The sequence below is a fragment of the Oryctolagus cuniculus genome, chromosome 1 (assembly GCF_051225735.1).
Source record: "Oryctolagus cuniculus isolate XC-2025 breed Fujian yellow rabbit chromosome 1, ASM5122573v1, whole genome shotgun sequence".
Taxonomy (NCBI): domain Eukaryota; kingdom Metazoa; phylum Chordata; class Mammalia; order Lagomorpha; family Leporidae; genus Oryctolagus; species Oryctolagus cuniculus.
Window position 1 is genome coordinate 10159941 of NC_142867.1, and position 22204 is coordinate 10182144.

General features: G+C 62.3%; 1 protein-coding gene across 4 annotated transcripts; it reads left to right on the forward strand.

Moving 5' to 3' along the window:
- Positions 1 to 294: 294 nt before the first annotated feature.
- On the forward strand, positions 295 to 21496 carry RAB3IL1 (RAB3A interacting protein like 1). Of its 4 annotated transcripts, none has more exons than XM_008274398.5 (11): positions 371 to 591; positions 12648 to 12900; positions 13556 to 13651; positions 13737 to 13814; positions 14352 to 14570; positions 15184 to 15330; positions 15741 to 15869; positions 15972 to 16084; positions 17566 to 17665; positions 19458 to 19524; positions 20509 to 21496. In XM_008274398.5, the coding sequence occupies exons 1-11, from the start codon at positions 437 to 439 to the stop codon at positions 20589 to 20591; spliced, it is 1440 nt and encodes a 479-aa protein (XP_008272620.4). In that variant the 5' UTR covers positions 371 to 436; the 3' UTR covers positions 20592 to 21496. The 4 variants fall into 4 exon arrangements, with proteins under 4 accessions (XP_008272623.4, XP_008272620.4, XP_051689178.3 ...); XM_051833217.3 differs by lacking the exon at positions 371 to 591 and adding an exon at positions 3554 to 3696; XM_008274401.5 differs by lacking the exon at positions 15184 to 15330 and having other exon boundaries at positions 295 to 591.
- Positions 21497 to 22204: the final 708 nt, after the last annotated feature.

Sequence of the window (22204 nt, forward strand, 5' to 3'; positions counted from 1 at the left end):
GGTAGTGGGGGAAGGGCCTGTGCAAGGCCTGGTCCCATGACAGGACCAGGGCGGGACCAGACTTTCCAAAGCCACAACCTCGGCGAAGTGGAGACAAGCGCCCCATCGGGGGCCTGGCTGAAGCCTGGGGTCCCAGGCTCCTGGAAAAGCTTCCGACCTCCCGACCCGCCCCCAGAAGTGTCTCGCCTTCCCCAGCCCAGAGCCCAGTAGGTTGAGTAGGTTGGCCCCAGGGACTTGTGCCGCCCTGCTGAGCCGCGGGAGTTAATAATTAGGGGTTGAAGGAGGCAGAGGCCTGTCTGGGAGGCGCCTCCCTCCCAGGCAGCTGCTCCAGAGAGATAGCAAAGGTTAGTGTAAGGCTTGGCCAGTCTGCAGAGAAGGCTCCGCCACCTGCCCTCCTGCCGGTCTCCGGAGAGACCCTCTGGCTGGCTCCTCACGCATGGACGACACCACCGAGGAGCCCTCCGGGTGCCCCGCCAGAGGCTCATGCCCAGTGTTCCTGGCCATGAGTTCAGGGGCCGTCCGCTATGCCCCATCAGGCCTGGGCCCTGCGCTGGAGGGGAGCTTGGGCAAAAAGTTCTGGGGCACAGACAGGTGAGCCAGGGACTTGGGTCGGGTGGGGGCAGGGGGATCGCGTCACCCCCAGGGGGAGGGGGCACAGCAGGGATGAGGTGCCAGGTGCCAGGTGCCAGGCACAGGAACCAGGAGAATTGCCTGAGTCTCCTACAAGATCAGCTCCGAGGCGGGGGTGGGGGTTGGGGGGTGGTCTTGATTGTCTTCTCCAGCAGGTAGGGAATGGGGCTCAGAGAGGGCAGGACACTGGCCCTGGGTCGCCCAGTGAGCTGAGGTCAGATCTAAGAGTCAGGGCATGGGGCAGCCAGGCTGAGGGTCTCCTGCTCTGCATCTGCCTTCAGCCGTGGGTGAGAAGGGGGTGACCGGACAGAGGGAAGAAGGCTGGGAGGGCAGTGGCCAGTGGGCAGAGACTCACCTGCATGCTTTCTTTCTTTTTTTTTTTTTTAATTTATTTTATTTATTTGAAAGAGTTACAGAGAGAGAGAGAGAGAGAGGTCTTCCATCCACTGGTTCACTCTCCAAATGGCCACAATGACCAGAGCTGAGCCAGCCTGAAGCCAGGAGCCAGGACCTTCTGCAGGGTCTCCCATGTGGGTGCAGGGGCCCAAGGACTTGGGCCATGCTCTGCTGCTTTCCCAGGCACATTAGCAGGGAGCTGGATCAGAAGTGGAGCAGCCAGGACTCAAACCAGCAGTATGGGATGGCAGCACTGCAGGCCAGGGCTTTTAACCCTCTGCGCCACAGCGGCAGCCCCATCACCTTCTATTCCTCCCTCCCTCCCTGCCTGCTGGGCCCGGGGCACCTGCCTGACCGCCTCCACCTGCCAGATCCCAGGGAACCCTCTGCTTTCTGGGTTGTCTTTATGGAAAAACAGGTGCAAAAAAATTGGACCCTTCCACCCCTGGCTGTGTGGCATCAAGCAGTTTCCTTGGCCTCTCTGAACCCCTCTTTTTCAGATGAGGGGCAGGGTTTGCCATGCTGGGGTGGGGGCAGGGGAGGCCCAGGAACCCCTGGGGCTGGATGCACAGAGGACCGGATATTTTGGGTTAGTGACTGTCGTCAGCGTTGGCAGAGTGGCGAGCACACACTTGTCCTTTCAGGCCTTGCTCAACAGCCTGCCAGGCCCGAGGACTGGGGCCACAGGCCTGGGTTGACACCTCCTCCACTCTTATCTCCCAGGCTCTCTGCTACCACGGTTTATCTCCCTCCTGGCATGGAAAGCAAGGGCCTGCTCCTGTGTGTCTTCCCCTCCTTCCCCTAAACAGAGCGAGGAGCAGGAAGAGAGCAGTTGCTCAACACTTGCTTGGTGAAGGATTCGGGCCAGCAAACATATGCTGACATCTGCTTGGGGCCAGACCCTGAGCTGGGCTGGGGTGGGTGGAGGAACACAGCTCCAGGAAGGGGCTGGTCCCGCCTTCTGGAAGCAAAAGTCATGGAAACACTTGCCCTGCAGAGTGAAGGGCATGCGAGGCCTGGGGTGATGATTCCGGAAAGTTTTCGCAAGGTGTGCCATGGAGGGCTGTCCAGGTTGTTTACTGCACAAGATGAAGCAAGGCGTGACATCCAGCCTGCCTCTACTCACCGTCCCGTACCTTGGTGTAAGCTGCTCCCAGCTGGGAAAGGCGTTGTTTTCTATTTTTTTCTTTTAAGATTTATTTATTATTTGAAAGGCCGAGTTACAGAGAGGCAGAGGCAGAGAGAGGCCCTCCATCCGCTGGTTCACTCCCCAATTGGCCACAAGGGCCAGAGCTGGGCCAATCCAAAGCCAGAAGCCAGGAGCCAGGAGCTTCTTCGGGGTCTCCCACATGGGTGCAGGGGCCCAAGGACTTGGACCATCTTCTACTGCTTTCCCAGGCCATAGCAGAGAGCTGGATAAGAAAAGGAGCAGCCAGGACTCGAGGGTCTCCAAGCCAGGCAGTGGCTGTATCCGCTAGGCCACAGCGCCGGACCTAGGAGTTGTTTTCTATTTCCAACAGAGACACCATTGGCTCTGCAAGATGTGCCCTGGGCAAACAGTGGCTCTGGCAGTGGAGGTCCTTAGAGTATGCTCCCTGCCACCATCCCCCATGCCCCCATGACCAGGAGGGCAGTGTCTGCGTCTGTGTGGCCTCCCCCTGGGTCCCCATCCCTTGCATTGGTCCATGGTTTGTGCTCACAAGGGGAGTGAATGAACGAATGAAATGCATCCCCAGATGAAGACCTGATACACTCAAACCTGGGTCCCAGGGCCAGTGAGCCTGGAGTGGAGCACCCAGGGTGCTAGTCTCATCTAGAAGGGGAAGTGCCTCCCCTGACACCCTGGCCTCCTCCAGACAGGCAGGGTGGGGATGGCACCCCCAGCGGGAGAGAAGGGTTACGGATCCAGTCCCAAGTTTGTGGAGGTCTGTTAAGGCCCGGTGGCGGCTCAGGGCAGGTGGTACAAAGGGACCGGGAGCGTGGTCAGGGATGCAGGGAAAGGTTTTACAGGTGCAGGGAACAGACAGGTGTGGGGCAGGGGAGGGGACTTGGGCCAAAGCTGGACACTTGTCTGGGCAGCACCAGGGCAAAGACTCATTTTAGGACTTGCCCCTCCCTATCCATTCCCATGGCAAGATGTTGCTCAGGGCCAGATACAAAGGGGGTGGGGCAGAGCAGGGCGAGGTTGAAGGGCCAGCCGAGGGGGTGTCTGCTGGCCTTGGGCGACAATCCGTGAGAGGCAGGGGTCTGGAAGCCAGGGAGCCATGGTAGGTTCCTGAGCAGGGGGTGGCCCAGGGTGTGCCGTGCGGGTGCCTGGAGAGAGTCAGCCGGGAGAGAGAGCAGCGAGGGCTGCCGGACCCCTGGGATCGTGCGCCCCATCCCCCACCCCCTCGGCGCTCGCAGTCCCCGCGCGGTCGCCCCGGCGGGCTGGCGGGGGGCGGGGCCGGGCACGTGTCCTCGGGCCGCCCCCTGGGCCACGTGACCCGCCCGGGACAGGGGCGGCCCGGACCGACCCAGCAGCCGCGGGCGGGACTGACAGGCGGCCGGCAGCCCGCGGACCCGGGACGGAGTCGGCGGAGGGCGGCGGGCGGGGACGCGGCGCAGACAGGACGCGGCGGCCGTGCGGGGAACCGACTCCCGGGCGCCCCGAGGCGCCGGGATGTGGAACGGGTAGGTGCGCGCGCGCGCGTGGACTGCCGGCGCAGGGGCTGGGCCGCGGCCGCCTCCCGGGGCCGGAGTGTTGGGGCGTCCCCGCTGGGTCTGCGCCCCGAGCCCGGCCTGCGGCGGAGCGGTGCGTTGCGGCTAGGGGGGAAGCGGGCCGGGCGATGGAAGGGAGTACGCTCTGGGGGAGGGAGGGATGGGGTCTCGGGGTGGGCCGTCCCGCCGTGACAGCGCCAACTCCCTCCAAGGAAGCGCAAGTGAGAAGTGGGGCTGGGGGACTGTGCGGCCGCCGAAGTAATTCTGGGTCCTGCGCCTGGAGGAGGGACCCCGCGCTGGGACGAACTCTTGGAAAGCCGCGTGGCTGGGGCAGGGGGGCCGGGTCCTGGTCAAGGTCGCCGGCCAGCGGATGGGCGAAACTCCTCCTCCTGGGGCTCCCCGAGCGTGGGGACGCTCGGAGGTGGAGAGGGGCAGCCCTGGCCCCGGGCCCTGGGCTGGTGGCGACATCTGCTCAAGACATTGGTTCTCCCTGCTGATTCCCACCCCTGGCTACTCTGATGGGGAGCACCCCTGCCCTGTTTGTCGGAAAGGTTGTCCTGTGGAGTGCGGCAAACACTTCCTCTTCCCCGTGGCCTGGGAAGACCGGGTCCTGGAGGAAATGCGGCTAGAGTGGGGGTGGGTTGTGGCCAGGGGCAGGCTGGATCGCTTTCCTCCAGGCTTCTGGGAAGCGTGAGCCGAGATGCTGGGGAGCAGTGGGGGCCGGTCCCCAGCAGGGGGTGCTGATAGCATGGGCTCCTGTAGGGGTGAGGTGTGGGGAGGAGTAGACGCAGAGCCGGGTTGGAATTGCGCCTCGGGGAGGGAGGAGGGGGCTAGGGAGAAAGAGTTGATGTGGCTTTGCTGTGCCTGGAGAGGTTAGGGCAGTCCGGTCCTGCCAGCTGTGCAGTGCCTCTGAGAGCAGCTTGGCCTGGGGAAGCTTGTGACCCCTTCTGCTGGGTGGACCCAGGCGAAACAGCTGTGTGACCTCCCTCTCTGGGCCCCAAGGTGAGGTAAGTAGGTTATTCACCTGCCCTTCCCTGGAGGCACACAGGCCAGGGCCCAAGGAGGCTCAGTTGATGGAAGAAACTCAAGGTCCCTGGCAAAGCCTCTGGTGCAGCCTCCCTGCCGTATTGCCAGGATCCTCCTGGATAAACCAGGCTACCAGTCTGACCCCCATGCAACCCTCAATACCGCGACTTCCTGTATGTAGCTCCTGTCGCCACCCCCACCCCGCCTTGCTGAGTGCACAGCACACAGTGGGCGCTTCATCTGTGCAGATGGAAAGCATGATGGCAGAGTACAGAGCTGGGCACCCAACCGGGGGGGTGCAAAGTTTGGGGGTTACCTTGAGCTCTGCATTTAAAAAAATACTTATTGATTTGAAAGGCAGAGTTAAACAGAGATCTTCCATCCACTGGTTCACTCCCCAAATAGCCACCATGGCTGGGGCTGGGCCAGGCCGAAGGCAGGAGCCTGGACCTCCATCTAGGTCTCTCATGTGGGTGGCAGGGGCCTGAGCACTTGAGTCATCTGCTGCTGCTTTCCCAGGGGCATTAGGAAGGAGCTGGGTCAGAAGTGGAGTAGCTGGGACTCATGTGGGATGCTGGCATCGCAGGTGGTAGCTTACTCTGCACCACAATGCCGGCCATTTGTAGAGACCTCTCATTTTATTTTGTTTTTGTTTTAATTTTGGTTTCGTTGAGAGGCAAAGAGAGAAACAAGAAAACAAGAGATTTCCCCATCTGCTAGTTCACTGCCCAAATGCTGAAGCTGAGCCAGACCCAAGCCAGGAGGAACTCCATCTGAATCTCTCCACTTGGGCGGTAGGGACCCAAGTTCTTGAGCCATCACCTGCTGCCTCCCAGGGTGCGCGTTAGCAGGAAGCTGGAACTGGAAGTGGAGCCAAGGCTTGGATCCTGACACTCTAGATGGGTGTCTCAAGTGGCATCTTTTTATTTTAAAGATTTATTTATTTATTTGAGAGGCAGAGTTACAGAGGAGAGACAGAGAGAGAGCGTGTACTCTCTCTGCTGGCTCACTCCCCAAATGGCTGTGACGGCCAGAGCTGGGCTGATCCGAAGCCAGGAGCTTCTTCCAGGTCTCCCACATGGTGTAGGAGCCCAAGGACTTGAACCATCTAGCACTGCTTTCTCAGGCTCATTAGCAGGGAGCTGGATTGGAAGTGGAGCAGCCAGGACTCGAACTGGCGCCCATATGGGATGCAGCACTGCAGGCAGAGGCTTAACTTACTATGCCACAGCACCAGCCCCCTGCCAAGTGGCATCTTAACCGCTGTACCCATCACCCAGCCGGCTCTGGACCTCTCATTTGGACATGGAGGCAGCTCCTGCCAGCTCTGGGAGCTAGGTAGGAGTGACTGGTGAGTCAGGGACCTGGCCACATTCTGGGGCTCTGTCCCCTCTCAGTAAGAAAGACTGAGGCGTCTTCTCCTGGGGGACTGTGCTCTGTCAATGGCCAAGTCCCAGTGGCCCTGGGGTCGGCAGCCCCCACTGGACTCTGCAGAAGCTCGGGTGGCTCCTCTTCCCTGGGACTCCCGGGCATGGGCCCTGAACTGTGAACTCAGAGAGGCAGCTTCAGTCTGATGGGAAGATGCCCCCTCCCAAACTGGGCCAGCCCCCTCCCTTCTCCTCAAGTGCTGGATGCCAGCCCTGCTCGGGGCTGGTGGGGTGAGCAGCATCGAACACGGTGCTGGGCCCTTGAGCCCCTGTCAGCACAGGCCAGAGCTCAAGTTCTGGGCTGGTTTTCTGTTCACCGAGTGACCACATGGCATAGGTGCGGCTCTACGGTCTTAGTTTCCCCACCTGATAGAGGGGGCTCATCACACCTGTCTCTAAGGAGAGCTGTGCCCTGATGGACTGCCCAGGAATGAGGAGAGATCACCCCAGCCTCCCAGAGATGGGGGACTGTCTGCCCCAGCAGGATGTTGGGCTGCTCCAGGACTGCAGGTGCCCCGTACCAGCTGTGTGATCTGGAGCAAGCCGCTCGGCTGCGCTGGGTCTTCGCTACCCTAAGAGGCCTGGGTCTGTGAGCGCCTGCCTGTGAAGTCCGAGTCACAGGGTGCTGCAGGCCCTGAGATGGCATCTGACGTATGGCCTGAGGGCTCCAGGCTCAGGCAGCTAGGCCTGCTCGTTGGGAAGGAGTTGTACAACTTTTACTGTCGCTGCCTCCTGGAAGCCCTCTGGGATTCAACTACTTCCCTTATCCCCCCCAGCAGGTGGAAGTATCTTTCCAAGATTCTCCCAGCATCTGCACAGGAGTCTGTGCCAGCAGGCCTTGGGAAGTGAGGGGTGAGGATGCAAAGGAAATACAGTGTGTGGAGAAGGGGGCTCGACGATGCTGCCAGATTCTATTTTGTGCAGGTTGGAAGGATCCAGCCTAAGGGGAAAAGGGGGGTGGCACAGGATAGACGCTCACTGTGGACGCTGTGGAGATCCGAGGTCTGGGGTGCCTGCTCTGCTTAGGCTCCATGCACAGGGAGGCCTGGCGTGGATGTGAGGTGTGTGCTATGTTCCCTGCCCTGTACCAGCAGAGGGAGGAGACCCCCGCACATCACGTGGCCTAGTGCTGGCTGGATTCCCTCTTCCCGGCTGGGCTGGGCTAGCTGACCTGGCCACCCACCTGGGTGATCCTGACCTCCCTGCTGACCATCCCATGCTGGTCCCGACTCCTCCCTTCTCCCCTCGCCCAGGGCCTGCTGCTTGCTGCCCCTGCACCCCCACCCACCCCACCCCTGCTTCCTCCTTCAGACCCACTCCACTCCCTCCTCGCCTTGTGCTCATCTTCCCCTGGGAGACCCATTCCTGGGTCCTGTTCCACTTGCCTTCCTGGCGCCTGTGGCACAGGGGTACGCGCAGTCATCCCGTTGTCCTGGCTGGTTCTCGGGCCTGTCCCCTCTGTCATCCACTCGCGGCCCTGCCTTTCCCTCCTGCCGCCTACGGGACAGACCTGCCACTTTTTCCCCAACGCCTCTGTCACTCCTTCTGCCTCTGCTCCCCGGTTCTCAGCCTTCCCTTGGTTTTTAGTTACCTTAATTCATTTTTGTGCCCCACTCACCGGGACCCCGCAGTTCCCCCTCTGTGTGTCCTCTGCCAGCCCAAGGGGCCTGCCTGGCTGCTGCAGTCACCCCTTCCCGCTTTGGGCACTGTCTCTGACTTCCTCCAGCCCAGTCCACATCCTGCCTCACTTCCCTGAAACCACCATTCATCCCCTCTCCCCGGAGGCAGGGTGACAGGTCACGTGACTCGCTGTGCCTGCACTCTCGGTTCTCTTCCCATCCTGCCACTGTGTGCTGTGTGTTCCGGCCAGGTTGCTTGTGGTTAAAACCAGGCTGGGAGTGCATTTCCTGGCAGTGCTGTGAGACCCTGCCCAGTGACACCTGTGCACGGTGGGCTGAGAACTTATGGCCCAGGGCTGAAGGCAGTAGGCCAAGCCTTGCTAGGGTTGCAGCATGGCCAGAGTCCCTTTGCTGGGGTCCCCTGGGTCACTAGACATGAGTCATGCAGCTGCCACCCTCGGCCTCCCCAGTCCCAGCCTGGACAACCCGAGTGTGCACCTGCACCAGGCCCCTGTGCCGTGGTACTGCCCTTTGGTGCCGGGCAGGAGTCAGGGTTCCACAGCCTCAATGGAGCCTGGGTCTGGTGGCCCAGGACAGAAGGAGTGCGTGGTCCCAGTGCGCCCTCCCGGCCCTGTCCTTGCCCAGTGTCGGCGCTGCCCCTGCCGAAGCCAGTGTGTTCCTTGGCACAGGGTGTGTGGTTCCAGGTGGAGACTGTGGAGGGTCTTTCCGGGCTCTGGCCGAGGGCACAAAGACCTCACAGCAGGATTGCCTGGCTGGACGGGGAAGGATCAGAACCCTCGTGGGCCTTGTGGGACCTTCTTTGGCCTCTGGCCAGGCCCTCCCGGCCCAATCTGGGTTACCGAGTGGCCAAAGGCCACTGTCTCTGGGTGTCCGCGTTCTCATCCTGCTGTGTTTCACGGGTGGGAGCAACAGAGTCGCTGGCCTGGCAGGCCAGGAGGGGGTGGGCGAGGCGTGTGGCCGTGGAGTCTCCCGGGGTGGGTTTCCTGGGGAAGTGACCGGCAGGGCCCTTCCTGCATGCGCTGTGCGGATGGGGATGTGGGCTCCCCCTGCTGCCACTGGCCTTGACTCCCCCTGCCCGAGCAGCCCCTTCCCCGTGGCCTCTGCAGCTTCTCCCAGGTGCTAGGCCCTGTGCTTCTGCAGGGAGGGGGCCTGGGGAGGGACAGGGACAGCAGGCAGAGCCTGAGCAGTGGCCGGGGCCTGCCCAGGACTGAGAACCACCCCTCCACCACTCAGGTATTCCCACGGGGGCTTCCCTGTGGTGTGTGGGGGACAGGGCGCTCAGGCTCAGGCTGGCCCAAGAGCCAGGGTCCCACTTTTTCCTGAGTTTTTGGAGTCGCCGGAGCCGCCCTCGCGGCCTGGATGTGTGAGGGGGGAGGTCTGCAAGTGCCCCTTCTCTCCCCTCCTCCCCCTCCTGCTCCTGCCACCCCTGGCCCAGGCCTTGGGAGGTCTGCAGCTGCGGGTGGCCCTGCTCTTCCCACGCTTCCTGCAGGTTTGGCCTGCAGGCTTTGACCGGGGCAGGGAGGGTGAGAGGTGCCTTGGAGGCGCCATCTCAGGTCTCCCAGGCCCCTGTGTCCTCTTGGCTGTCAAACAGGGCCCCACGGGGACCAGCACACAGTGGGTCAGTGTGCTCAGCTGTTAAAACAGGGCCCCGGCCCCCACCGAAGGCGGATGGTGGGGACTGTGTGGCCACTCCTCCATCCGGTGCCCTTGGACTCCTTCAGGGTGGCCAGAGGCCCAGACCACACAGGTGGCCAAAGCTCAGCTCTGTGGGAGGTACTGGAGGCCTTGTTCTCCTAGGAAGAAGCTGTAGGTGACGGCAGGGCTGGGCCGTGCCGGGAGAAAGGCCCCAGGACTGCTGTCTGGGAGCTGGCCCCCTGCCCCGTGTCCTAGGCTGTCCCTGTGGGTCACCCTTGCCTTGACCTGCAGCTCTTTCTCCTTCTACGCTCCTGGGTAGGGTCCATCATCCCAGGCCTGGCCCCAGTGACTTGGCCACCGTCCCCTACCCAGGGACGGAGATCTGCAGCTGCGGGACCCAGAGCCCGTCCACGCGCCCAGTCGCCGACTTCTCACTTGATTCCCAGCGCGCCTCCTGCAGGTCTTAGCCACCCGGCAAGCAGGTCCCCAGAGCCTGCAAGGCTCCCAGGCTGTGGGCTGCAGCTCTCCCCAGCCAGGCTCCTCCTGGGAAGGTGGTTCCCGGGCCTGAGCTGACAGTGAGAAGCCAGTCTAGGCCGGAATGAGGCCAGATTTCCCTGCTGCAGCCGAGGAGGAGGCTTCCCCCAACCCCCTCCTCCGAGTCCACCTGGACCCAGACGCAGCCTTTGCTCTGAAGGCAGAGGCAACGATGCCAACCCTCACACTCCTCCCCCACCCGCCGGCTGCGGTGGCTGGGGCGCCTCGGGCTGCGGCTGGAGACCTGGGCAGCCAAGCCAGCGCTGTGTGACTCCAGGCCCTCTCTGGGCCCCCTCTGTAGAGCGGGGACAATGCCATCAATGCCGTTGAGAGAGTGTTGTTCAGTGGGGCGGTATGTCGGGCACCCTGGGTAGGGCATGGAACAGGGTGGGTCCCCTGGGTACAGGCCCCAGCCCATGGGGGCTAAGACTCTTGGGAGTGTCGGGGAGCCCTGGCCAACAAGACTCCCATAACCCACCCAGGGAAGGGTCTTGGGGGCCTCCCTGTCCCACAGACCCTGTTGTGGGAGGGAGTGGCAATCAGTGTACCCAGCTTCGTCCTCAAGTCCAACTCCCCGCCAGACAGACCCGGCCCCAGGAGCTTAAGGCTGTACAATGGGCCAGTTTCAGAGCCCAGGGCAGGCTGAGCTGGGCAGCTGGGAACAGGCTCACTGCTGCACTTGCTGGCTGCTGGGTCCCTTTGTGTTATCAAGAGGGAAACTGAGGCTTGGGAGCTGCTTGGGGGCCTCCCAGAGTCCCGAGAACAGGGCGCTGGACCCCAGACTTGCCTTTCACCCTTGCCCCTCAGCGCTCCTCAGTCCCACCTTTCGCTTGGCCCTGTTTCTCCTCTTGTCTCCTTCCGCAACTTCCCCTTGGTTATCAGCGCCCTGGCCCAGCCCCAGCGGTCAGAAGCTGCTGGCTCAGGAGCCGGGGCTTTCTGCTGAGCAAGCAAGTCCAGAGGTGCTGTCTTGGCACAAACCACCAAGCCCTCCCCCCTTCCCTTTCCAGGGTCTGTGGAAGCAGGGCGTGTGCATGGGGGCAGAGCGAGGACAGAGGCCCCACGCTGCCTCCAGGGTCTTCCGCTTCAGCTTCAGGAAGGAGGGCCCCAGACCCAGGAAAAGGGGTGCCTGCAGGAGGCTGCCAGGCAGGCCAGGAGTCCAGGGGTGGGGGTGGTGCCGCGACTGCTCCCTGCAAAGCACAGGAGGGGGATCTGCCTTGCCAGGGCTCTGCAGGACCTTCCTGCCCCAGCCCTGCAGCTCTGGCCTGCCCCTCCGCTCCACTGTGCACGGGAAGGGGCAGACTTTCCATGAACTACTTCCCACCAACATTTGCAGGAACCGCATCGTGGTGACTATGCCAATGAAGGCAGCTCTCACTGGAGCGACTCCGAGGGCTCAGATCTCACCCACACCCCCCACCCCCATCCCTGGGATCCACCATCACTGGGTGGGAGGCTCCCACTTGGTGAAACAGGGACTCCAGTTCTCAAGCTCTTTTGTTTTTCTCGTTGTTCATTTTTTAAAAAAAAATTGTAATTAGTTTTTAACAGATTCAGTATAGTTTGTAGATACGGTTCTAAAAATATAATGGTCTTTCCTTCCTCCCTCCTTCCCATAACCCTCCCTCCCCTTCCCTTTCTTTTTTTCAGTTTTTGAGATAACATATTTTATTTATTTATTTATTTATTTATTTATTTATTTTGGACAGGCAGAGTTAGACAGTGAGAGAGAGAGAGAAAGACAGAGAGAAAGATCTTCCTTTTTCCGTTGGTTCACCCCGCAAGTGGCCGCTACGGCCGGCGTGTTGTGGCCAGTGTGCTGCGCCGATCCGAAGCCAGGAACCAGGTGCTTCATCCTGGATTCCCATGCGGGTGCAGGGCCCAAGGACCTGGGCCATCCTCCACTGCACTCCCTGGCCACAGCAGAGAGCTGGCCTGGAAGAGCAACCGGGACAGAATCCGGCGCCCCGACCGGGACTAGAACCCGGTGTGCCGGCGCCGCAGGTGGAGGATTAGCCTAGTGAGCGGCGGCGCCGGCCTTCAAGCTCTTTTTTTTTTTTTTTTTAAGATTTGTTTATTTATTTGAAAAGCAAAGTGATGGAGAGAGATCTTCCATCTGTTGATTCACTCCTCAGATGGCTGGTGGAGGCAGAAGCCAGGAGCCTGGAACTCTAGTCGGGTCTCGCACATAGGTGGCAGGGACCCAAGTATTTGGGCCATCTTCTGCTACCTCCCCAGGCGCATTCACAGGAAGCTGGATTGGAGGCAGAGCAGCCAGGATTTGAACCAGCACTCCGATTTGGGATGCCTGCATTGCAAGCCGCCTTTAACCCACTGCGCCAAAACGCCAGCCCCTGGATTTCTCAAACTGTACACTCACCTGTTCAGCAAAAATGAGTTGTGTGATGGCTGTGTGTTGACCACCTGCTGTGTGTCAGGCACAGATCTAGGTGCAGGGCTGGAGGGGGTGGTTGACGGAGATGCGGGAGCCCTGTCAGAGACCTCACACGTGGCCACTCTGCCTCAGTGACAACCCTGGTGATAGCCGGCCCCATGTCAGAGATGGAGAGACTGAGGCCCAGGTGGGAGGTGTGCTGCCCAGGGCTGGCCCTCCAGGTCTCAGGACCCCATCCTGCACCTGCTGATGCCTCTGTTTGCCTTGCAGCTCGCCCCAGCCAGACGAGGGCCTCCCATCGCCCCTCCCAGCTGTCCCTGTCCCCTGGAACAGTGCAGGCCCCTGCAAAAGCCGCAGGGAGGCCCCAGGAGCCCTGGTGGAGGCCTGCGTGAGGGAGGAGGCCCAGGGTGAGGAGGGCCCTGCAGCTGCCCGGCTGGACATGTCACGGCTGCGCAGCTCCTCCATGGAGATCCGCGAGAAGGGCTCGGAGTTCCTGAAGGAGGAGCTGCACAAAGCCCAGAAGGTGAGGCCTGAGGCCGCGCAGAGCCGGCCCTGGGCGGGTGGACGCAGCCTGGGGACGCCCAGAGATGCCCCAGGGAGAGGGGTCGTGTGCTGCATCCGAGGCCCGGGCCAGGCACGCAGGGGGCACAAGGCAGAGAGCGATTCTTCTTACGTCTTTTATTGAACATTTTTAAAAATTTATTTGAGAGACAAAGAGAGCTCCCCAAACGCCTGCCCTGGCCCTCAGGCCAGGGCCAAAGCCAGGAGGCGGGAACTCATCCAGGTCTCCTGTGGGTGGCAGGAATCCAATCACCTGAGCCGTCATCACTGCCTCCCCAGGTGCACATCAGCAGGAAGCCAGAGTCAGGAGTCAGAGCCGGGAGCGGAACCCAGGCCTTCTTATGTGCGATGTGGGGTCTTAGCCCCTAGGTCAGACATTCACCCCATACCTTTTAAATGGTGTTCACGAGCCTTGCCTATTCTAAGACCCCTCTAACCTGCGATGGATTGATGGGCAGGTTCCAGCCTTTCACTGTGAGCTAAAAATGGACCATAAACTCACACCCGAAGAAGTGAGCTCAGGCCCAGAGCTCCACATAGGATGTCCAGAGGAAGCAGCCCGGTCGGGTGCCGTCTGCCCTGCCCCGGAGCTCCCAGCCCCTACCCTGTGCCCCCAGGAGCTGAGGCTGAAGGACGAGGAGTGCGAGCGGCTATCCAAGGTGCGGGAGCAGCTGGAGCGGGAGCTGGAGGAGCTGACGGCCAGTCTGTTTGAGGTACGCTGCGGCACAGCCCGGGGAGCCCAGGCCTGGGCTGCCTTCGGCTCCCCACCAACCCACACAGAGGCTGCCCTCTTCCCAGGAAGCCCACAAGATGGTTCGAGAGGCCAACATGAAGCAGGCGGCATCCGAGAAGCAGCTGAAGGAGGCGCGGGGCAAGGTGAGGCCCGGCCCCTCCTGCCCTGGCCCTCCTGGGGCACCCGCCCAGCTCTGCCAGCTTCGGCCTTTGCTGCCCGATTAGACCAACCCAGGGCAGGAGGGCAGGGCGGTGGGGGGCTCTTGATCACACAGCCCAGGCCCCGGACTCTGCCAGTGTGTCTGCTGCTCCAGTGAGACTTTTCTGGGGCTTTCCAGGGGCTTCCGAGTCCCTTTACAAAGCAGAAACCCCAGTGAGCCTGGGAAGTAGCTCCCAGCCTTAGAGCCTGTTTACCTATCTGTAAAACGTGTGGCCTGGGCCCTCCTGGCTCCCAGGGCCCCAGGACTCTCCAGGAGACCTGGCCCCTCCCACACACTTGCTCCTATCATTCCTGCTCATCGGGAGACCTGGGGCAGGCCTCCTCTCCTCCGTGAGCCTCAGCCTATCTGTGGCATGGCTGCCTGGGCCCCTGCCTCAAACGCTGTTCCAAGGGTGATGGGTGGGGTTAGGTGCTAGTTGCTGCCCGGGGCTGACCCTGATGGGTGATGGCATCCCGTCCAGATTGACATGCTGCAGGCGGAGGTGACAGCCTTGAAGACGCTGGTCATCACGTCCACGCCGGCCTCTCCCAACCGCGAGCTCCACCCCCAGCTGCTGAGCCCCACCAAGGCTGGGCCCCGGAAGGGCCACTCGCGCCACAAGAGCATCAGCAGTGCCTTGTGCCCCGCTGTGTGCCCCACCGCAGGGCACACTCTCACCCCAGACAAGGAGGGCAAAGAGGTAAGGGCGGGCTGTGGGCACGGGGGCAGGAGACGGCCCCCACGGTCAGCCGGGTCGGAGCCCCACACGGTGTGACCTGGAACCTGTCCTGCCCCTTTCTGAGCCTGGATCCTGGGCTATGAGGGCTGGACACAGGCTACTGGGCCTTGTGTGGCCACAGCCCCCGTGAGATGCTCTGTAGCACCCTCTGCCTATCCAAGTGTGGCCTTTGGAGGGTGTCTGCCTCCCACCTGGGCTGTGCACACGGGGTCCTGGTCCAGGCTGGGCTGACACTCCTGGCACTGGGTCCCTGAGCCACTGAGGCCACCTGTCAGGGGCTCGGTTTCCTTGTCCTCCAGTGGCCAATGGGCAGGCGAGACAAGGGTGTCAAGAGCCAGCTCTGTGCTACTTCCGGGGGACACTGGAAAGACAGTTGGTGCAGCGCAGCCGCCTGGGTCCCCAATGCCAAACCCAGCCAGGCGCCGTCCTGCCGTCACCTCTGTCCCTGCAGCTGTTGGGGAAGAGGCACGGGGCAGCCCCTGCATCTCCTTCTGAGCTCTAAGCTTTCTGATTGGTCACTGACGTCTCCTCCTTCCTCCTGTCTGTCTGTCTGTCTGCCTGTCCTCCTGCCCAGCCGGGGCTGCCCCCTCTTCTCTCCCTGCTCCTGTGCGTGATCCCCAACAAGGCCGTCCACCTCACCTACGAGCCGGCCTGGCAGCTCCCGCCCGGGGAGCCGCCTGCAGCCCCCACCTCCGCTACCTCTCTCTCCTTGTCCCGGCAGGTAATGGCTCCAGAGAGGGGCCCCCCGCTGCTCCGGGCAGCCTCATGCACTGTGCATGCCGCCCAGGGCGGGCCTGTGTGGTCCCTGTGAACTTCCCCCCACCCTGTGTGCATGCGCCTGTGAGTGCGTTGTCACCTGCCTGGGCGCGTGGGGTCCTGCTGGTTTGCTCTCAGCAGTGAGGGACCTCTGGCAGGGTGCTTATCCTGTAGCACGGAGAAACAGGAAGCACGTCTGGAGTCAGAGCTGGCAGCTTGCAGCTCCCAGGGGCAAGGAGGCACAAGGAACGCTGCTCCCTGCTCGGCCAGCCTCTGGGGACAGACCTCACCACCCCCTCCCCGGCACGTTCTTCCCCTGGATCTGCCTCCTCTGCCATGCTGGCCCCCAGCACCCTGATTGCCCCTCCCCGGCAGGTGGACACGACCCTGTTTGCAGAGTTCCAGGCCTGGCGGGAGTCGCCCACCCTGGACAAGAGCAGCCCTTTCCTGGAGAGGGTGTACCGGGAGGACGTGGGCCCCTGCCTGGACTTCACCGTGCAGGAGGTGAGGCGGGTAGATGGCGGCCAGGCGGGGGGCACAGCCCGCACCCTACAGCAGGGGCCAGGCCCCTCACCCCCACCCCCACCCCCGCCCTGGTCTCTGCAGCTCTCGGCGCTGGTCCGGGCCGCCGTGGAGGACAACACGCTCACCATCGAGCCCGTGGCTTTGCACACGCTGCCTGCTGTAACGGTGGCTGCGGTGGAGTGCGGCAGCGCCAAGTAAGCTCTGTGCTCTTTCCTGCCCACGCGAGAAAGCCCTGCCCAGCAGGTGGACAGTGAGGGCTGAGTCTCAGCGTGGAACCCCGGGGGGATGGGCGGGGCTCAGGTATGACTGGCTCCTGACGGGAGACGGACAGCTGTGGCTCCCTTGCAGGCAAAGGAGGCAGCTTTGATGGGTCTTTGGGGAGCCCCAGGCCCTCCAAGGGAGTGCCAGAGCTGGACTCCTCCTTCTGCTGGCTGGCTGACCCCTGCTCCCCCTACCTCCCTGTCCCCCTCACTGAGTTCTGACACACACACACATCCCCACTGACACAGAAGTGATGTTCAGTGGCTGGCAATGCCTCCTGCCAATAAGTAGTCCAACAACCCTGGCATCTTGTCCCCCATACTACACAGGCAGCACTGAGCAGGGGCAGCAGCCAAACCCGCTCGCCAGGGTAGGTGGAACAAGGGGCAGAGCTGGGGAGGATTCCCTCCGAGGTCTGGCCAGGGAAGCTGACAGCATGGTGGGAGCCTCACCATGGAAGGGGACTTGTGAGCTGGTTTTGCCAGGTAGGGGAGGGAACAGAAGGAGCGGCCGTGTGAGGAGCCGGGGCAGTGGGCTGGACAGGGAGTCGGCCAAGCCTGCAGAGGGTGACTGGGGCCAGAGTGGAAAGAGGTTGGGGCTGGTGCTTTGTCAATCCAGTCACCTCCAGTCTGTTCAGACAGCCACCGTGACCCAGAGAAGTCCTGCACCCACGCAGCTGCTTAAATCTTTCACCTGGGAGTCTCCCTAAAGCCACTGGGAAGGCGAGGGAGGGTGTTGGGAGGAGTCGCTGGCTGGGATGCGGTTGAGAGGGGCTGGGAGGGGGAGGAGGTGTCGAGGCAAAAGGCCTGACCCAGCCTGGGGATAGTGACCCTGTGCTGGGGTGGTCACCCAGAGGTCTCTGTCCAGGCAAGAGCTGGGTTTGGAAGTGGGAGACCCAACGGGAGGCCCTCAAGCCGCAGAGACCCGCTGTGCGGGTGGCTGGACATGCCTGGGGGGAGGAGACAAGGTGGCCTGGGAGAGGGGCTCTTCGTGGGGCCTGGCTGGCCGAAGCTGAGAACCATGGGGGAGCTAAGGGGGCTCAAAGAAGGCAGGATGGGCAAGGCAGGTAAGCACTGAGGGGTTGGGGTCAGGGACAGACCTTGGCTCCTGCGATTGGGTCTGACGTTCCCAATAACGTCTATGGGGGCACTTTTAGAAGGTGGGGCTTTGGTACACCTGACAGGGCTCCACCAAGCTCTCCTGCCCAAGAGGGACGAGGCAAGGGGTCTCGGGGCCGGGTCCAGCCAGAGCGAAACATTTATCCTGGGGGTGGTTGCCCCCGGGGGAGGGGAATCCAGGCCCCCACCACTGCATCTGCTCACTGCCCCTCCCTCTGCATCCTGTCCGCACGATGGGGGAGGGTGAGCCCCAGCCAGCCCCCACAGCCCTCACGGCCCCCTCTGCTTTCCCCCAGCACCTGTGCCCTGAGCGGGCTGGCCCGCGCCTGCCGCCACCGCATCCGGCTCGGGGACTCCGAGAGCCACTACTACATTTCACCGTCCTCCCGGGCCAGGGTAAGTCATCCTGCACAGGGGTCACTAAGGGGCCACCAGGGCTGACACTCTGGGAGCACAGTAAGGATGCCACCTACATGTGCAGCAGGTGCAGGCTGAGAGGTGTGGAGCAGGCACGCAGCCCACCACGGGTGTGAGTGTGCACGTCACAGCAAACCGCAGCTTAAGCCACGCACACTTAGCATCCCACGGTCCCATGCCAGGAGCCCCGGCACCGCTCAGCTGGGTCCCCGGCTCAGGGACTCCTCTGGCTCCGATCGGGGTTCAGCCGAGCCTTGCTCCTGTATCCAGGGTCATCCTCCAAGCTCACATGGCTGTTGGTAGAATTCAGGTCCTTGTGATCAAGGTCCCTGTCGCCTGGGGACACTCTGAGGTCCCAGAGGCTACTGGCAGCTCCAAAGCCAGGACACAACCTCCCACCCAGCTTCCATCACCTCTGCCGTCCGACACAAGCCTGCAGGATAACGCAGGGCCCTTTTAGGCGGTTCAGAGGTGCCTGCCCCATAGCCCTTGTGCCCTCCCGGGGTGCGACTTCCAGCTGTGTGCTGAGTGCCCCCTTAGCAGAGGAGAAAGGGGGTGTGAGGCTGAGCCACACCACCTGGACCCAGGGTCTCCCCATCCTGCATGCTTGGGTCCTGTCGCTGCAGCCCCTGCCCCAGGGATCTGTGCCCAGAACCTGGTTCAGTGGCCACAGGTCCCCTTTGCCCCTTTCCCAAACCAACCAGGGCTCAATAAAAGCCCCCCTACCATGCCTCCAGCCATTGCCATGCCCAGCAAGATTTCACCTGGCACCTTCTCTTCCTGGGGGTCCAGCTGGGCTGGGCGAGGCTGGGGCGGAGATGAGCTGAGAAGGGTCTGAAGTCCTAGAGAGCAAGGGGTATGGAGTTGATGAGCGCGGGGGCGGGAGGCTCTCTGCAAAGCACAGCCCTAGGAGAGACCACCCCTATTCCCTGCCACGCCCTGCTCACCAGCCTCCCGACTGCCCGGCGCCTTAGCATGGCTCCTGCCCCACCTCCGCCCTGCCCCGCCCCACTCACAGCTCCAGGGGGCACTGCCCCTCATAACAGCATGCCCGGCTCCCCTGCCTTCAGGCAGCCCCCCCCCCCCCCCGGCCACACGATGCGCTTTCAGCCTGGTCCCCTGTGCTCAAGACCCTGTGCGGCAGGAGGCTGGCCTTGTGTGTCCTCCATGCCTGGCAGTTATGGGCTGGGGTCCGCGGAGTGGAGCCTGCAGAGGGGGCACCAGGGGAGAGTCCTCCAACCGTGAGAATACTCGAGGCAGTTCCTGAGCCGGCACAGGGTCCCCAGGGCCTGGCACAGTGTCTGGCATGGTTGAGGGCCTCAGGCCATACTGGGGGCTTCAGGCACAAGGACCAGGGCAGCTGTGGCCCCTTCGCCTTTCCTGGTATCAGAAGTAGCTTGCAGGCTGGCCCGTGGGGAGTGGGGAAGACTGAGCCAGCCTGGTTTCGTGTCTCAGTGTGGCCACCTAACTAGCCACGGGATCTCCGTGGTCCTGGCGTCCGTCCTCCCCGCGTGTCACGTGGGAAGGAGAGCATGCCTGCCCCATTGGCTGCACGTGCCTGGTTTTGCAGGCAGGTGCTGCTGTTACAAGGTGTAGCACCTGTCTGGCTGTCATTCATTAAAACTTGGCAGCCGTGTATGAGTCAGGGAGCCCTCTCTAGCCTCACGGGGACCTGGGGACTTCCTGCTCTGGTCTTGGACCCGTACCAGCTTGTTGGGGGACCCCAAGCTTGGGGGCTGGTGGGTCACACCCCACCTGCTTCTGCCCACAGATCACCGCAGTGTGCAACTTCTTCACCTACATCCGCTACATCCAGCAGGGCCTGGTGCGACAGGATGGTGAGTGCCCCCTGGTGGCCGGCAGAGGGATGGCACCCACAGGATAGTCTGGCCGGGCATGTGCTGTGGGTATCCACCTGCTTTGTGGCCCAGACAGGACTACAGAGCTCCTCATTCGGGAAGGCAGCAAAGGGGCGACTGTGGAAAGGGCCCACAAGCGCCCTGGGTGCTGAGCTGTGTGGAGAGGCGTACTGCTGAAGGAGCCTACCAGGATGGCATTCCTGTTGCTTGCCATGTACCTAGTTCCTCTGCCCCTTCTCCTACCCGGAAACTTCACCTGGCCTGCAGGGATAGCATTCCTGCCACGGCCTGGCATTCGAGGCCTTGCACAATGGGGCCTCCTCTGTGAATCTCCCCCCTCCCAGTGTGGCTGTCTGAAGACCCCTGCCAGCCATTGTCCCCCACCTGGCACGTCCTTCATCACCCACTGCCCTCTGCCTCCATTCTCCAAGGCCTAACTCCCACTCCTCCACCAAACCTTGCTCCCTGGGAAACTTCTCCTGATCCAGTTTGGTCTACATCCCCTCACCCTGGGTAAGGAGCTCCCCAGCTTGGGGGTCAAGACCCCTTTGGGGGCCAAGGCCAAGGCACACTGAGTGTTTACACCTGCCAAGCCAGAGGACACAGGGACTGACACTGTGAGGCCGCTCACCGCGCAGGGGCAGGGCGGGGAAGTATCTGTAGCCTACGGAGTGTGATTCCCGGGCCTGGGCTCGTCAGGGCTCAGTGTGTGGCAGCTCCCACAAGTATGTCTGCACCAGGATGTGCAGTGGCTGTCATGAATGGGAGCAGGTCCCTGCAGTGAGCTCAGGGCTCAGCTTCCAAGGCTCCGCATCAGAAAGCCTCAGCCACTCGCCAAGGTCACCTGTCCCAGGGCTTGGGGTGTCCTAGGGTGCAGCCATGCCAGCTGCCCTGCCCATCGCCAGGGGAGAGGGCCAGACCATGGGCCTGGGGTGACCCTGAGCCGTCCCTGTCTGCCTGCAGCGGAGCCGATGTTCTGGGAAATCACAAGGCTGAGGAAGGAGATGTCGCTGGCCAAGCTGGGCTTCTTCCCGCAGGAGGCCTAGGCCATGGCCCAAGGCCTAGGGCTCTGACCTGAACACCTGCCCTGGGACAGATGGGAAGACACAGTCCTGGAGCCAACCTTGAGCCACGAGCTGAATGGACGGACAAATGGCCAGGCCACGGGGCAGCACTGAGCCAGCACCAGATGTCCGTCTGGGGACCACAGGCTTGGACTTCACGAGATGCCTCTTCTCTCACCCCACTGGGCTCTGCAGCCACCAGACAATTCCAGGGAAGCACCAAAGACCAAGCAGCTTGAAGCCATACTCAGGGGACTCAGTGCTTGGGAAGAGACCCCTGGTGCAGCCGGCACCCCCTCCCCAGCCCCAGGAGCTGCCGCCTGCAGTGCCTTGTTGCTGCCTGGTCTCCAGAAAGGGACTGTCCTGGGGTGGCCAGATCTCCAGGCTGTCTTCCTCCTAGGTTCCCAAGCCCCGAGTCAGCAGCGCCCCCTTGTGGCCATCTGAGCCCAAGTGCCCTTCAGTGGGAGTGCCCACCAATGGCCTCTGCTTTCCTAGGCCCCACGGGACAGCGGGGCTGGATGGAGGAGCTGGCCCGGCTAGGAACAGCCCCAAAGCAATCTTAAAATGAGTCAGGGCCCCTGCTCCCTCTGTCCCTGCAACCTCCCTCCCCCAGCTCAGCCCTGAGGTCCAGAAGACTCTGCTTCCAAAGCCACTAGGATTGGGGTCCTTTTTTCCCCAAAGTAAGACACCGGTAGGGCCCCAGGACACCCATGCCTGTTTGCAGCAGTGCATGGCGTTCAGACAGCAGGGCCCTCGCACGTGGGGCTGGGAGAGGTGAGCAGGGCCTGGGGTGCTCACCAGGGTAGGGGCTCCCACCTGGACGCATCCCTCACCACGCCTGGATTTCTTTTGTCGGATGGAATGTAACACGATCTCTATTTCATAAAGGAAGGCTTTGTTGGTACAGCCGGGGCCACGCGCAACTCCACGCCTGCACCCTGGGGCTCCCGCCAGGTCTTGGGCATCTGAAGGAATGAAACCAAATCCTCTCCTCACCCGCCCTCGTGCTTGGGATTAAACCCAAATCCTAAGGCAGCCACCCCCCTCGCCCCCGACAGCACCACTTACCGTGGGGAGGACGTTTCAGGCCTCCCGCCTTGGGGTTCTCTGGGGGCTGTGGGCTGCCCCTGGGAGAGGAGGCCGGCATCCCACTCCCTGCGAGCTGCCTGTTATGGGGTTGGGTGGGGGGAGTGCGTGGAGCCCAGGCTGCCTCTCCCACTGCCTCGCTGTAGCACCAAGGGTGCTTCCCTCCTCTGGGTCTCCTTGTGGTCAGGCATGGCCAGCTCCAGTCTCACAGAAGCCTGGAGCTCAGGATCAAAGCATCGAGGCTGCCTGGGTCTTGGCAAGACAGTGGCAGGTTTGATTGGTGATGTCTGCCTGTAGCAACAGCACGGGATTATAGAAACTCCGGGTTTTCCAGCCCAGGTCTTGGATGGGTTCTTAGCAAGGGGTAGCAGTGGAAGGTGGGGCTGAGGAGGTGACTCTGGTGCCTGACCCCCCCACACACACCTGTACAGGTGTGGGCTCGGGCCGGCAGGTGTCTTTCCTGGCAGCATCTGGGTTGGGTGTCTGTTGGGGCTGGTGACAGCTTGTGG